This window comes from Neopsephotus bourkii, unplaced genomic scaffold (assembly GCF_033783945.1).
Source record: "Neopsephotus bourkii isolate Nb327-2 ecotype Australia unplaced genomic scaffold, CSIRO-AGI_Nbou_v1 NB_1511, whole genome shotgun sequence".
Lineage (NCBI taxonomy): Eukaryota > Metazoa > Chordata > Aves > Psittaciformes > Psittacidae > Neopsephotus > Neopsephotus bourkii.
Window position 1 is genome coordinate 1,511,428 of NW_026901987.1, and position 16,061 is coordinate 1,527,488.

At 44.6% G+C, this 16,061-nt stretch overlaps 1 protein-coding gene across 1 annotated transcript in view; it reads right to left on the bottom strand.

The window, feature by feature from the left end:
* Positions 1–16,061, bottom strand: part of LOC133221136 (gamma-aminobutyric acid receptor subunit rho-1) — a 30,125-nt gene that overhangs the window by 5,830 nt on the left and 8,234 nt on the right. Inside the window, exons 2-6 of the mRNA XM_061369801.1 lie at positions 10,238–10,291; positions 8,683–8,789; positions 7,240–7,307; positions 3,725–3,948; positions 777–859 (exon numbers count right to left, since the gene is read on the bottom strand). Of these exons, the coding sequence (XP_061225785.1) occupies positions 777–859; positions 3,725–3,948; positions 7,240–7,307; positions 8,683–8,789; positions 10,238–10,291 (536 nt within the window). The remainder of the gene's footprint in view (positions 1–776; positions 860–3,724; positions 3,949–7,239; positions 7,308–8,682; positions 8,790–10,237; positions 10,292–16,061) is intronic.

Genomic DNA, 16,061 nt, shown 5'->3' on the forward strand with positions numbered 1-16,061 from the left:
GAGGTATGCAGGAGGGAAAACTCTTGGGTAAGCTTTCTGCCTGTGTGCACGCATGAACATTGTGGGTCTTGCTGTTATAATACATGTGGAAATATAGTAATGTTAATCCTTTCAGATGGCTTTAGTAGCAGCTCTTCCCAGACAGAGAGAAAAAAATCACACATAAATGCTTTAAAACAGGATTAAGACTATAATTTCTTACTGCAATCTTATGAAGGAGAAGGGAAAACCTCCTAAGAAGGGAGAAGTTTAAAATGTTTCTGCTTGCAATCTAGCCAATTCATATGTGCATCATACCTGGGACAAAGGAGCTACATGTGGGTATAAGCTGCATTTGTCTCAAATAGGTGTAAGAAATGTAAGAGGAAGGTGACTAATGTCAGGCTGCTACATCACAGATGAGCAGACAGTCCACAACAAGGGTGTAGGGCCATTTATTTGTGTATTAGAGGGCACGTGGGCAAGCGGATGTAGCTGGAGACTGCTGACGTGCAGGGAAGTGGCCCTGGGGATGGGGTGGCAGCGGGGCAGCCTGGTTCAGGGACACTGGCAAGGCAGTGCTCATAGCTGGTTTTTCAGAGCAATGCGTTGTTGCAAACACCATCCAATTCCAGGGAAAAAATAGGGGCAGGGAGTTTCTCTTAGTGTTGCAGTGACTTCGAGAGAGCCTCTGTGCATGTAGCAACAATTTAATTATTGATATAAATATTGATATAATGAAATACAGTTTGGGTGCCCCTGAGGTGCAGCCCTTGGCTTCCCTTCACTTTACTTACAGCTTTCAATCTCCAGGGAACATGTCTGTGTGTCCAGTGGGAAGCGACTAAAATCCATGTTGCACATTGCCGTTACCGTAACTCTAGGAATAATAAAACCCACTCCATTAAAAGCTTGTCTTCTTATGTGACTGTAAAATAATAAAGCTCTGAGTTTGGGGTTTTTATTAAGTAACTAAAGCCCTTCCTAGATCTTCGCTTTCGAAGCCAAGCCATCAATCTATCCAGTACAGTCCACTGAAAACAAGCACCTTCCACTCAGATCAAGCCATTCCAATTTAGTTAAAGCCATTTTTTCTTCTAAGCAAATCAGTGTTAGAAGAGGTCACTAGAAAGTTAGGCCATGACAAATTGCTACTAGATGACAAAAATACTGGAGGAGAAAATGGGGAAGGTCAGAGAGGGTCCTCCTTCCTCTTTGACTATCAGCCAACATCTCTCTGCAGACATTTGTGCTTTCAGGGGATGCTTTGTATGGTAAAATAATGTCGTTTTTTTCAAAGCCATCCTAACGGCATGAGGGATGCAGGTAGGTTTTTTTCTCTGCGCTCTGATTTTCCAGCTGCTAAATGAGAATCCAGTGACCGCACATGTATATTTACCACCAGAGGGCACAGGCAATGCTGGAGCTGGTATGCTACAAAGACCATTAAAATGACCTTCCCCACCAATCGAAAGCTCTGGTCATGCTATAGTCTTATTATCTCGTTTTTAACCGCATGATTTTGTGTTTGCACTGGAAACATCCATAAATCTTGACTCAACTCTCTTGAACTCTAGGAAAGTAAATGAAGGTAGAAGTATAAGTCATAATGGAAAAAGAATTAATGAATTATAGCAGTGCTAATGGTAGACAGACATCTGTCACATAATGATAGAAACACAGTAGTCCTTCTGCAAGTGCAGGCTCTTACTGATGTTGCTTTTCTGTCTGGATTTAGTCTTTGAGTGCAAGTGCCTGGCTCAGACTTGTTTAGGTGCCAGTGAGATCTACAGTGGTTTTCAAGACAAGAGGAGACAAAGTCTCGCGAAGAACCTTAAAAAGGCAGACATCAAGGAAAACTACAATCTACAGGCAAAGGCATTCAGCAAAGGCAGGCAGGCAGCAATGACCCGTTTGCTCCTAAGGGGAGACCAGCATTCATATTTCCCCAGTGTTCAACAAGCACTCCAACCTACAGTCACCACTGAATGAAATAATTAAACTCAGTCAATTTGCTATTCAAGGCATTCACCACCATTTTATAAAGGACGACTGTTTAAGCACAAGACTGTGCATGGCAGTATCTGAATAGTTTGATCTTTTTCTATTCTCATCTTCTTTAGACACCATGAAGGCTTGCTGCGCAGGTGATTGGTATCATGCAGCAATATGGCACTTCATTGTCTTTTTTCTTATTGTGCTAAGGACCTGAGCAAACTTTGCAAAGGACTAAGGTTTAAGTGAACCTTGTCTAATGCGCTGAGTGAAGAAATAGCTTTAATAAGGAGAAGGCAGATATTCTTCAGACTTCAAATTCCAATGTACAGGAACATAAAAATGTCATAGAACACTAAAATTCTTGTCAAACTGATACCCCACAGGGGATCAAGACTTTGTTTGCTTCCCTTCCTTTCATAAAATCATAAAACACCTCAGCAGGCTGGGAAGATGAATTTCTCACTTGATGGCAGGCTCAGCTCTACCTCTGCCACTCCTAAGGTTGCTGTATAAAATGCACTTAATGGTGTTCACAGCTTCTGCAACCCTATCATTAGTTAAACCTATGTATGCATTTTGCTGATCCTGACCTCCTATCAGTCAGATATTTATTCTCTTTTGTCCTTCAGAATACCTTATCTGTCATCTGATGCTTTGTTTATTTAGTATGTGTGTTACTATTTCATTGCTGTGGAGGCTGTTGACATTCTTGCATCCGAATATTGTACAGCAATTTCCTCTCTAATAGGCTCTTACGGATCATTTGGCAAGACTTGTTTTCTAACTGAGTGGAGCTGCAGCCAAGGAAAACTAAAGCATTGATTTCAGTTTCCTTTGGAGACTGACAGATGCTCCCCACCTAGTATGAAGGTATGAAAGCTCTCCAAGTATGAAAGTGTTACTTATCAGAAAGAAAAAAATCCTGCTTTAATAACGTTCAGACTTAGGTCAGCAATGTTCCTCCCAAAGCTGATCAACCAGTTGGAAAATAAGGCAGAAAGCCAGGACTGGGATCACCCCTCAAACTAGAAGACAAAACAGTTTACCCAAAATGTCCCTTCAAGGAGCTTTTATGCATTCCACATGAAACTGAGCAAAAAGCAGGAAAAGCCAAAGTCAAGTGTTTGCTTTGCTTTAACCATACGTGTGGGTCACCCGGGGCCATATACCCTTGCTCTGAAGCTTGTCACTTCAGATGCTGATGGATGTTCTACGTGGTTTGTTCTTATCATAAAGCTCAAGTTGTGCTTGGTATAATTTATGTTTCTTCATAATTACCTCTTAGAATTAGAATTGCACATTTTGCTAGGCCCAGGGACTTCGTTGTACAGTGGATAACTATAGATGCATTGGACTTCTGTTTATTACCAGAAACTGCTCTCTTCCTTGCATCGTGCCTTGCCTCTTCATCAGCGTGCCCCACAGCTCACTGGTCCCCAGTGAGATGCCCCAAGGAGACTATGACATCTGGGTACAGCTTTTAGACAGCAGGAGCACTGGATAACAATGCACACAAGGCAAAAGCACACTGGTGGAAGAAGCAACATTAGCATGGACATTGACTTCCTGGGACAAGCACTCAATGAACTTGCACAGGGACTCAGATGTCAGTGGATAGTCAACACATTCATTCTTTGTTAGGCTTTTTTTTCAGTATGAAGTCATGCAAAAGCACTATACAGGAATCAATTAAACCATTTTCTCTCTCACTCCACAAATAACTCCCGTTGACTGAATGCAGCTTTACCTGAGGCTGTAAAGTACCTTCCCATCCGGCTGGACCCGCAGCATGACATTGTCTGTGGTGGTGTCATGGATGAAAGAACGCTTTGAGTGGACAAAGAACATGTCAGGGACCCAGATTTTCTTCACCAGCCTGCCATCAAAGGTCATGCTTTGGTTGTTGGTGCTGGGGAAGGACAGTCTCTCATCTTTCCAGTAGTGCCTTAGGTAAAGCGTCATGGTAAAGTCCTGCAACAAACAGGCTTGTGTCACAGCATACGCCTTATTGGCATAGCAGTGATTTCTCCTCTCTGGGACAAACCACAAGTTGTAAAGTACCATTCCTGAAGGAACATCCACCCCCTGAGCTGCAGGGGACATGACTGGCTGCAGCTTGTTTATTCCCCAGGTCAGACAGACTTACTGGATTCAGAAATCAGAGGCCATGCAGGCAGTGAATGCACCTCTGAAATGTAAATACTGCGTTTTGATGTCTGCAGCCACTCCAGGGATGAAAAGGCAGACATGCTGAGGCAGCAGTAGGTGGAGAGTGCTGCCGACCCTTAATACCACAGTCCTATATGATGCTGCATTTCTGGACCCACCTGTGAAGAAGCATTTTCTGCCTGCATTGCCCTTCGTGCTGCTCCGGCAACTGCCGCCCCCCAGGCAGCTGACAGAGCGTGTTGCAGTGAGAGCTCTCCCTCCAGCACAGCCACTGAATTCTTTTTTACTCAGTATTTGACCAAACCAGGTTTTTCTGCTGTTTCTCCCCACACACTGCACTCTTAGACCAGAGGCATGCTCCTTCTCTTTGCGCTCTGTTGTATTTGGAATCAGACCCCAGAGGTATATAAACTGGGTTTGCCTTCTTCCTTATTTCAAAGGGAGATCTCACATACCTGAAAATAACCTCACATACGAGTGTTTATAGGCACGGTATCTTTGTGTGTATCTTAATATATTGCCCATAAACTGAGGGAAGTGTCTAAGGCTCAAAAGTCAGCCCTGGTGTTTGAGGTAGAAGTCAGATAAGTTTGGGGTGCTGGGTTTTTTTAAATTATTTGACAATTGAACTTTTTCTCCACAGCACTTTCCAAGCATTTTGAAATATGGGGGGTTCTGCAGTCTTTTTTCAGCACAAGTGGTTTGTTACTTGCATTCTGTGCTATTATTATACTAGAGGCCAACATAATTCTTGGGAATGCTTCATAAAAGAAAGAAAATAGAAGATAAACCCCATGGATGGAGCAGGTAGATAATGAAAATGGAGTAAAGTTTAATAATAATTAAAAAAAAAAAGAAAAAAGAGAAAGGACTAAAACTCCAGAAACACCAGTGACGCACAATACAATTGCTCACCACCCACTGATCGATACCCAGCCTGACCCGAGTGGCAATCTGCCCTTCTGGGTAACTGCCCCCAGTTTATATAGTGGGCATGATGTGCTGTGGTATGGAATACCTCTTTGGCTAGTTTGGGTCAGGTGTCCTGCCTCTGCTTCCTCCCGGCTTCCCCTCCTCCCTGGCAGAGCATGAGACTGAGAAGTCCTTGGTCAGAGTAAGCATTACTGAGCAATAACTGAAACATGGGTGTGCTACCAGCATTGTTCTCAGACTAAACCCAGAACACAGCACTGCACCAGCTACTAGGAAGAAAATTAACTCTATCCCAGCTGAAACCAGGACACAGAGTCTCTGGCCTATGATAGATATTTGTAAGTTTTCAAATTAATTGGGGGAAAAAATAATCTGATTTCTAATGTCCTAATGAAATTTATAATGTCCACTATTATTTTACCACTGTCTTGCAAATAGTCAGAAAGTAAGAGAAAAAGAAGGAAACACTGACATATGTAACTCCTCAAGCCTTAATTTAGTGCAGACTGAATATCTCTGTCACTGCTGTCTCTTCTTTAAAAAACAAGCAATGGTCTTGCAAACCACTATGGCCTTTTTCTATAAAGCTGCACAAGTTAAAATGAATTGATTCTGACAATATAAAGTCTTCTCCATCATTGTTTTGTGAATAGCCAGTATTGACCCTGAATGTTTTTTTTTACCGGAGGCCATACAGTGTTTTTCCCTGTGTATTACTGGATGTTTGCAGCATGATGTGCAGGGGCAGTATTCAAAAAAACAAGGGAAATTGTTCAAAATCCTAATGCTTGCTTAAAAAATGAGTGTGTTGATGCTTTATTTTTACTTTTAAATCCTCAATGTTAAGTTCTTTCTCTTTGCTTTCAAGTTCCGAAACTTTTCAGGGGCTCTCTGGCCACATTCACAAGCTTTCTCCTCAACCAGAAAGACTGGGACCATCCCAGTAGAGGTGAAATCTCCAAGTCCCCATGGCTGGCAGCCAGAGTGCCAAGAGCACTGGAGACAGAAGAGCCATCTGGAGGGCTCCTTAGGGTTCGGGGAATGCACACCCTTATGTGCCTCAGCCTTGCAACCCTGCTGTACTCTGCAAGTCATTGTTTGACTGTAGATACCCAGCTCACTCAAAAGCTGAAATAGCTGCTCCCTTTCTATGCTCCTGCTCTTCTGCACAGGCTGCTGTTTACATGTCCTGTATGCAGGAGAATCTTCCCATGGAAAATCTCCTGCAGAAATAGCATCTTTCTTTCAGCAGTGTTTGGTGATACAAAAAGCCCTTCCAGCAAAAGTTATCAAGACCAAAATCTGCACTCCTTTGAGAGCATTTGAAAACTAACTGGGTTTACATTACTAATTGTATGGTAGGAAATGAAGAACAGAGACTCAGTACAGAAATTATCCTGTGCAGAGCACCAGCATTAGTCCTGCGTGTCCCTGAAATCCTACTTCACTGTTAGTGTGAAGATACAGTATATATATATATATATATATAAGCTATAGTAAGTATGGCATTCATAACAAAAACCTAATAACCAACAGAGCCTTAAGCTGGTTGCCAGCACACAGCTGGGGTGATAAAACTGCTAATGTGCCAAAAGGCAAGTTCTGGAGAAACTTCTCCCCTTGGAGCTCGTTGTGCCTGCCCTTTGAGAGCAGGACTTAACAGTCTGAATGAGTGCTGCTCTCAGGATGGGTCATGATTTCCAGCTGGGAGCTAGCTGGCCCCCGACCACCTCAGGACATGGCTGAAATGGGCCTGTGTCTGCAGTATATCAAAGTGCTTTAAAACCAACACATAATTGGTCTCCTCGGAACTTTTAAACGTGTTACCAGTTTTTAAGAAAATGTAAAAACCCACATCTTTTGGGACAGTCTTCCCAGTGTTGTATCACCTTGTCTTAGAGAAGAGAATGTCAGGTTTCTGCCTTCTGCTTACAGGGAGATGAAATGGTAGCATGAGATCAACATAAGTAATTGCCAGCAGATTCAGATCAAACATAAATCTGCCCCTCAAAGGCTGTGAAGTGTTCATCCTTGGAGGTATTCAAATCCCACAGACACAAACCCAGGCAGGTTGCTCTAGATGGCCCTGTTCTCAGCAGGGGTTTGCGCTAGGCAGTCTCCAGAAGTCTCATCTGACCTTAGCTCTTCTGTGACTCTTACCATGTCCACCTCAGAAATGCTGTCCAGACTTTCAACTTGGACATCCACCCCAACAGGAATTGCAGGGCCTGGGGGGAAAAATTGAAAGTTTGCAGAATATAAACCTGATGAGACAAAGTAATCCTCTGGCTTTCATAGCTTAGAGATAAAAATAGATGCTCAGTATGAAATAGAAATGACAGCAAACAAACTGGAAGTAGAAATGATTGGAATTCATAATAAAAAACTAATAACAACCAAAATCAGCAATAACATTGACCTATTGCAGGCTTTCTCTTTTTATTGTGTCATCCTACATGTGTCCCTTAAAAACTTAACTGCAATTTTCATTGCTTTTGGCTCTAGCGCTTGGGTCCAAGGCTCTCAAGACAGGTGCCCAGCAGAACATCCTTTTACATGGACAGTGTTGGCACAGCTAAGGGAATGTGGGAGAGTTACTCCAAATTTTTGGCTCACTTCTGCTTCCCTCTCAGGCTAGTACCACCCCTGAGAGCCAGCTACTCTGTGTATTTGACTTTCACATCACCCATTGCTCAGCTGTGGAAAAGACAGGGTGACAGGAGGGGATGTGTTGCAAGACACTGGCATGTGCCACTGAGCCTGGGGCTCCCCAGAGGTCTGACTGCGACTCCATGTAATAGGGATTTTGATCTTTTCTCCCTTCTCCAGGCTTTGACTGGCTCTTATATACCTCTGGCAATTACGCTGCGGGAGCTCTGTCAAGACAAATAATGCTCACATTAGCAGACTGCGATGAAACTGAAACCTTTTTAAATTAATTGAACATGCTGGTATTTGGTATATTGAGCATTTAGCAGTAAAATCTTCTTCCATCAGAGTATATAATGGTATCCTGGATTTGAATGACCATCTGTCAGCCAGAAAGGGTAGATAAATTACAGCATTCTCTAATCTGATGGGCTGAAAGAAAATGTGTTCTCCTTCATCCATTTTCCTGAAAGCTTTGGTTGCTCTACCACACAACCACAAAACTAAGAGCAAGCATTAACAGTAAATATATTTGCTTTTGGGTTACAAATGAAACGGCCAGGTCAGTAGACATGGTACATTATTTGATTATGCACACACGTCACTGTAGTGAAGTGAAATATTAGAGGAATAAACATAAATCTTAGAGGGATAAACATAAGGTGTATTTGCAGATTTTTATCAAAAGAAAGTGTTGCTGAATACCAGGAATATCATATTGTCTGTAATCACATGTCCATGCCTTTGAGCACACTATTTGCTCATCCAAGAAGAAAGCTATATCACTGCACCCCTCTCCACCTGAGCATGTCATGAAGTCACAACACAAAATAACAAAAATTGGAGATGGAAAACGCTCTGCTTTCCACTCTGCTTGTTCACCTGAGTATGTGCTGCAGTATAAAGAAGTGACAGTGTAAAACAGGAACAATGACAAATGTGCACGTTTCATACCTCCAAACCCTGGTCTCATGCTGAAGTCATGGTCATCTATTCGCAGCAGCTGCTCTGACTTTGTCAGGGGAGATTTGGTGATGTCAGGGCTTCGTTTTAGGATTGGGCTACCAGGAAGAGAGAAGCACAGCTGTGAGCCCTCAGCAGTGCCTGTGAGAAGTATGCACCCACCTAACTCCATTACCCCTCAGACCATTTACACCATAGACCATAATCACGCGACCGCTTCAGTGGCTGGCAGTGTCACTAATAAATGACCCCTGCACTCACGGCACAAGTTAGGCACCTGCAGTAATTCTGGCACTGAGAAAACATTTGTTTGGTGACATTTTGCTTCTGTAAGATTACCCCTGCTTATAGCACAGTTTAGAGGCAATCATTCAAGGTGTGGGCTGGAGGAATAGTGTGTGGAGGTCAGTGGGGAAATATAAACAAGAAGAGGCATTTCTGACATTGAGTTGTGATGCACCATGAGGCCAGGAGTTAGGGAAACAATATACCAAGTAAGCTACTGGCTGTTGCCCAGGAACAAAATGGAGACAGGCTGGGAAGCAGGCCAGGAGGCAGGCCATCCCCTAACTTGGGATAAGATTATTAGCTCCTGCCCCAGTTTCTAACGAGGATAAAATGGAGCATTAAAGAGCCTGGGAGGGCCATTCCAGAAACTGTTGGAGTTGCACCAAATGCTGGGCAGAGGATGTTCTGCTCCTCCTCCACATCCAAGGTGCAAAATGCTGTAAAGCTCCCCCATGTAAAGCTGGAATGGTGGTGGCAGCAGCTTCTTGGTTGCTCCATCATGTAGGGTAAGTCTTGTTGCCCTCAGAGCGAGCTGCATGCCAGCCACTTGGGCAGCAGGAGGGCTCAGAAACAGGAGGAAAGGTCTTGCTGGTTCTCGGTTTAAGAAAAGATGGCATGGTCAGAGAGGCACTTGTCTGAATATACACAAGACAAAACAGAAACAGATTGAATGAAAACAAAGCAACTTGACAGGCAATATGTTCCTGAGATAAATCTCCTTCTAAATGAGACTGCTTTGCCATGCTGTACTTCTCACAGACTCTTGGGCAGTTGTACCACAAGAAGCCAGTACAACGTTTTCCTAACAGAGATTTAAGAGGTGTTATCAGTGACTCGTCTCTCAAGCCTGGAGCTTTATCTGGACTATGGAGTATCTTAGACAGATGCTTAGTCTCATTTTAATAATTTCTAGGAATGGGAAGTCATCTACCTCTGCTAGTGAGCTCTAGTCATGAATATCCCTCAGGCATTTTGAAAGGTGTCCCCTGCTTCTGCTTTACATTTATCTTTGTCTCTGAAAGACCTGTAGGCATTGTGAGCATGTACTGGGGAAGATCCATACCCTGCTGAGGCACAGGAGAGATATTAGCAAGTCACTGGCAAAACCTTTGTGAGCAGACTTGATTGTGCTTTTTCCCTGGCAGTGGCAGAGGGATGAGTGGTGTGATGGACAGCCCGTGAGGGGTGCTCAGCTCTGCAGAAGGGATGCTTGGAGAGAAGGCTGAGCCAGCAGCAGCCACCATAAGGTTTCACCTACCTGCCTTGCTTGTGTCCTTCACCGTGGGCTTCCCGTCGCTGCCGCTGCGGCCGGCTGCATGGAAACAGGAAAAGGGAGCACTGAGACAGACAGTCACGGGTGGGTGGTGTGCGCGTCAGGAAGGAAGAGCAGCAGGAAGCACCGGACCCCATGGTGTTACCTTCTGTCACATGCATGAAACAGCTCTTACCTTTTATTTACCTTTTTACCAAAGGTCACTGTCAAATGCATGGCAGAAGGTGTGGAGGGTAGCGGGATAGGGGGCTCAGAGTCTGGACAGGGCCAAAGAAGGGGAGTGATGAATTTGGAAGGTGGGACACCACTGGTTTTGATTGCCTGGCAAAGGACCCAGGCAAGCAGCTCACCTCCCTCCTTCCAACACCATGGCTGGCACCCTGGAATGAGGACACACTACACGGGCCAGTGTGGGCTGCCCAGGAGCCTCTGCCAGTGGAGAGTACAGAGCTGCATCTGCTCACCAGAGGTGGCTGCTTGTGTTCATGAGAACAAAAACCTTGCAAAGTATTCCATGGGGAGAAAAGGTAAAGAACTTGTTTCTGGTTTCATACTGTCCCCCAGGTGGATGCTAAAAAAACTCCTCGCAGGTGTTTGGCCAACATTTTAATTTATCATTACAGAAAACAATATTGCTTTTAGCAATGTAAATGCTAGCTTGAGCAAAAGTAATGCTTTAAATATGTAACAGTTCTAACTCATCCTTAATTAAAAGTTGAAAAAAAAATAGGCTCTCTCTGTAATTAAAACTAACTCTAATCAACTCTACTAATGAGACTTTCTGCCCATTAACATACATTTCAAACCCTTCTGAAGATACAGCAGCAAAACTCCTTTGGTGTCACCACCTGAGCACCAGCATCCCTTTGGTGAGCGGTGGCCAAACCGAGGCTATGCAGGATGACTTCTGGGGTGGGAACTCTATAAAAGCCGATAGCACTGGAGGGAAATTCATCTTCCTGCTGCCACAGAGAAGCAGACAAACTCCACATCTCCCAGGCTAGCAGTGGGCACACCGGGCTGTATCATTGACTCACCCTGAAGCAAAGCATTGATCAAGTGGGATGTTTTCTGCTCTTCTTCTGCTTATGGGAATAAGCCCATAGACAGAACACATGGTCTTGGGCCATGCAGCAACATTGCTATTGCAAGGAGCAGCTTCTTAGGCACTCTTGGACCTAGGCATCATGCAGCAAAATGCACTTGCAAATGCAAAATGTGCTTTCTGGAATCTTCTGCCTTGTCAATGCACCCTTGGGCTGCTGCTGATATGTCTCACTGCTGCCTGCTCCTCATTCACTGGCTGTCAGGAGGTAATTTCATGTGTTTTGGGGATAAGCAGATTCTGGCAACAAGCTGACTGACTTACATGACTTTAAAATGCCCTAGTAAACTCTTGGCTGCTCAGGAATAATGTTGGTATTCAAACAGAGATGAAGCAGGCATGTTCTTGCAATTTCTAATTTTAATTTCTCTTTGTGGAGCTTATCTAATGCTTTATATTGGCCCTGGCCTTATCCTGCCTGTTGAGGGAGCTTGCAAAGCATAGCCATCAAGGATTTGTGTCTAAATCCTCCCCATCCTCTGCAGCCGGCAACCCCAGGTGGCTCCCTGTGTTTCTTCCAGGTGGTTCTCCACTGCCTCTAAACTTTATTTTCTTATCACAAACCAGCATATATAAATCAGGGACTTTGGCAGGCTTGAGAGGTGTACTTGTGCAAACCTCATGACGTTCAACAAAGCCAAGTGCAAAGCCTTACACATGGGTCAGGGCAATCTCAAGTGCAAATACAGGTTGGGCAGAGAATGGGTAGAGAGCAGCCTTGAGAAGGACTTGGGGGGTTTGGTTGACAAGAAGCTCGATATGACTTGGCAATGTGTGCTTGCACCCAGAAAGCCAACCGTATCCTGGGCTGCACCAACAGAAGAGTGACCAGCAGGCTAAGGGAGGTGATTCTCCTCCTCTACTCCACTCTGGTGAGATCCCACTTGCAAGTACTGCTTTCGGCTCTGGGATCCCAACATAAGAACGCCAATCAACTGTTGGTGGTCTTTAGGGTCCCCCACATTCCAAACCATTCTATGATTGTATTAGTCTATGACAAAATGTCCCTCCTGTTCCAGACATTCTGTTCATTTTTGCCTTGATTCATGTCCTCCCCCTGGATTTTTGCCAGTCCCATTCCCCTTGTCGCAGCTGTGAGGTTACCATGCCTTCCCCGCTCTCCTGCCTCCTCCTGTGTCAGCAAAACATTCTTTACCTGTTGACCGTCATTCCCCAGTTACTGCCTTTTGAAGCATCATTTCTTTCTGTTCAATAAGTAGGTTTTCTGGTCCAGTTCCTGGGGAGTGCTCCGCTGGCTAAGTGATCAATGGCAGCTCCATCATGGGATCCCATTAGCCTGCCCATTCGGGCTGTGAATCAATGGCATGCCACTGTAGATGGCCCTCACACATCTGCTGTCCCTGAGTGTTTGTGGCAGCTGCACTCAGGAGATTTGGCCCAGACATTGCTCAGAGATTGCTCAACACAACTGTTTGCCACTGCAGCCACACAGTGTGACAGTACTGCCCCTACCTTCACTGGGGTGACAGGCTGTCTTTAGAACTAACTGATAACTCCTGAGGTGAAGCACACTGAACAATGAACAACCTTGTTTCCCCCCTGCAGTGTCAGTATTTATCTCCCAACCGTTACAATGCCGAAAGGCATTCCATGGCTCATGAACTCACCGAGGCACTTTATGAAAAAGCAACAACTGGAGTACAGTGGCGTTTATTTTAGTCACAGTGCTTCCTGTGCATTGCTGGAGCATCAGCTCTCAGGCTGCTGATGGCAGCTGGGGTGATGCAACTTCTCTAAAGCCATCATTATTCCACCAGGTCCCCCCCACTGCTTCAAGGGATCATGAGATACTTTTGCCCTAGAAGCTGTCTTGCTGGGACTGAGGGTGAATGAAGCAACTGAAGTTTTTTTTAAGCCCAAGATTTACCGTGGCACTTATAGCCACTCCAACACAGTAAAAGGTGTTGTAGGGCTTCACAGGACATGTGCTAGAGGAGTGTCAGGTCCACACTTCCAGTGTGCACCAGAAAACCCACAGTATTCTTCACCTTTGAAATAAGAGCTTCTGGAAGTAACCATAACAGTTGTGAGAGAAGTCACTATCAATCCTGGCATTTTCATTTGTAATTAGTTATGCAGCATACTCTTCCCATCTATAAATGATACTCTCTTTTCTCTACAGGAGGCAATATATCTGTAGTAGACGGTGACCTATTTTACACTCCTGTTAGAATAATCTCATTAGGATCTGAGAACATTTCTTCCTTGAGGAGTTAAATCAAGGCATGGTTTCAGTTCTTCAGGAAAAAAACAAGACGTGATGTGTTTTCCTCAAGAGAAAGCAAAAGCATGTTGCTGAAGTAATGGAGCCAGATATACACATCTTTCCTGGGTCCAAGGGATGACATCCTTGAGGAGTGGTACTGGCGGGTTTGGCAAACTGGGCTAACACATTATTATTATCAGATTTCACGAGGTTCTGGGACAGCCTGTCCTCTCCATCCCTTACGGTAACCTTAGGGTGGCAGATGAGGGCAGAGATGTCAGAACAGATCCTGTCTCAGGAAATATTGTTGACAAGTGGCTGTGGCATAATCTCTGTCCCTTTGGTTACTTGCGTCATCAGCAGTATTATGGCTGGCGGCTCTGGCTGCAGCTGACTCCAAACCTCCCACCCCGAGCAGAGGTGCCTGCCACCCCAGGAAGCAGACAGCTGGGGCAGAGATATCTGGGACCTGTTTCCTCCTTGTGTACCTCATGCTTGGGTGATGCTTCCACCCCTCCTGTGGTGCAGAGACTGCGGACGCTCTCCCCCTACCCTCTGAAACCACCACATGCTTAGCTTTGTAGATACAAGCTCTGCAGCTCACGCTGTGCTGTGGTGCAGAGGATCCACAGCCTCTCCTACCACTGACGCAAGGCAAGGGACAGTGTGGAGCTTGCTGAGCCAGATTTCAGCAGGAATTTTAATTGGAAAACAATGAAAGTGATGAAAAGTCCCCCATCCCTGCCAGCTATGCCATGGCGCTCAGCTCTGGGCTCTCCCTCCCTAGGTGGAGACTGCTAGGCTCCTTGTGTGGTGCCTCCTGTGCTGCACCCACTATGTTGTGCAGCCTTCGTGCCACACTGGGCAGGAGGATGGCAAGAGGTGTGTTCTCCTCAGTCTGCCCACAAAAGTATGGCTAGTCAAGGCTCTGTTGAAAAGCTGCCCTTATCCAGCACCGCACCACAGGGGACACAATGTGCTGTGTAATATACTAATTCCCAAGGATAGCGTAGGATAGAAACACACTAATTTGTACTCAGACTGGGAGGGCTACAAAGTTGTGAGCTGTAAACAAGCCACTAAAACCTGAGGAAAGTTAATCAAGAAATGTATTTCATCTTGGCATTTGGTAAGCCCATGTTTGCTTGTAATTATGTTGAGTCATGTCTTTGTGATTTGTAGGTTTAAAGATGGTGAGGAAGGGTGACCCACTGCTATTGTAGGTGTTTAAATCTATGAACAGAAATGGGGAAAGAGGATTATTTTTAATGTTCACATCACGAAGTCTGTGAAACAGTGTTATTCACAGTTGTTCTACCATCTTATTTTTGAGCACCACAGAAAATTCAATGAGAACCCCATTTTAATCCAGTAACACTGGAATATAGATCAGTCTCAGAATGCAAAATATGTAGGGCCAGGAGACGTATACATATGTGTTAAATTTTACACTTCCTTTGTTCTTTGCCTGGACATGAGCACTGCCAAAGAAGCAAAATGAAACAAACCTACACATATAGGTTGTTCACAAAATGCCATGCCACTGGTGGTCGTGGCACTGTACCTGATCTTGCAAAAACGAAAGTTTCCCTGGGTGAAATTGCATCCCAAGGGGGTGTGTTTGGTGGTTTTGTATTATACGGGTTGAAAGGAAAGGTTGCAGGCAGCAGAAGGAGTGTGACTGAGGTCCATCCTGCCAGACAGGCATGGTGGCAGGGCTCAGCTAAGTGAAAAAGAGAAATGGATGAAGAGGAGCAACTAATGGGGCAATGCAGAATGTGCTGGAAGGTTTCATGTCTGCCCCAGTCTTTGAAGAATATTATTGACTTATAAACAGATGTCAGCAGAGTGTGGTGCAGATCAGTGAAGAACAGTATCAAGGAAGAACATGTTAGGGAGTATTTAGATAGATGGGAGGTATTTTAAGTCAACAGAGGCTGATGGCACTTCCCTGGGGACACCGGGAGCACCAGTTTCTACAGTCTCTGAGCTGCAAGCAGGTACCTCTGAGGACTCTTCATAGATGGGTGATGTCCCTGAGGGGCAGCCCTGAGGTTAAGCACAAAACCTGGCTTTAAGATGGGGACAAAATAAGGATGTTGGAGTTTTGATGTTTGGAAAGAAAATTGGGCAAGCTCATGGTCCACTTGTCTGCTCCCCCCAGGGATAACGAGGTTAGAAAGACCACTCAAAGTGAATCCTGGCAATAATTGATGTCAAGCCAGTCTAATGTCCTTTCTGACAGTGTAACTGGCCAGCCTAGTGTAAGCAGGGGGAAAACTAGATTTAAGTGAGGCTTTTAATATTTCATTACTAAATTAGGGAAATACGGCTGAAATGAAACTGTGACTTCAAGCATGATTGAAAGATCATGGTTAGCGTAACTGCCATTAGTTTGTTTTCAAGAGACATTAAATGACATTTCATGAATTCCATCCTGGAAACTACGAGTCAGTATTTTCAATAATAGTGCAGGT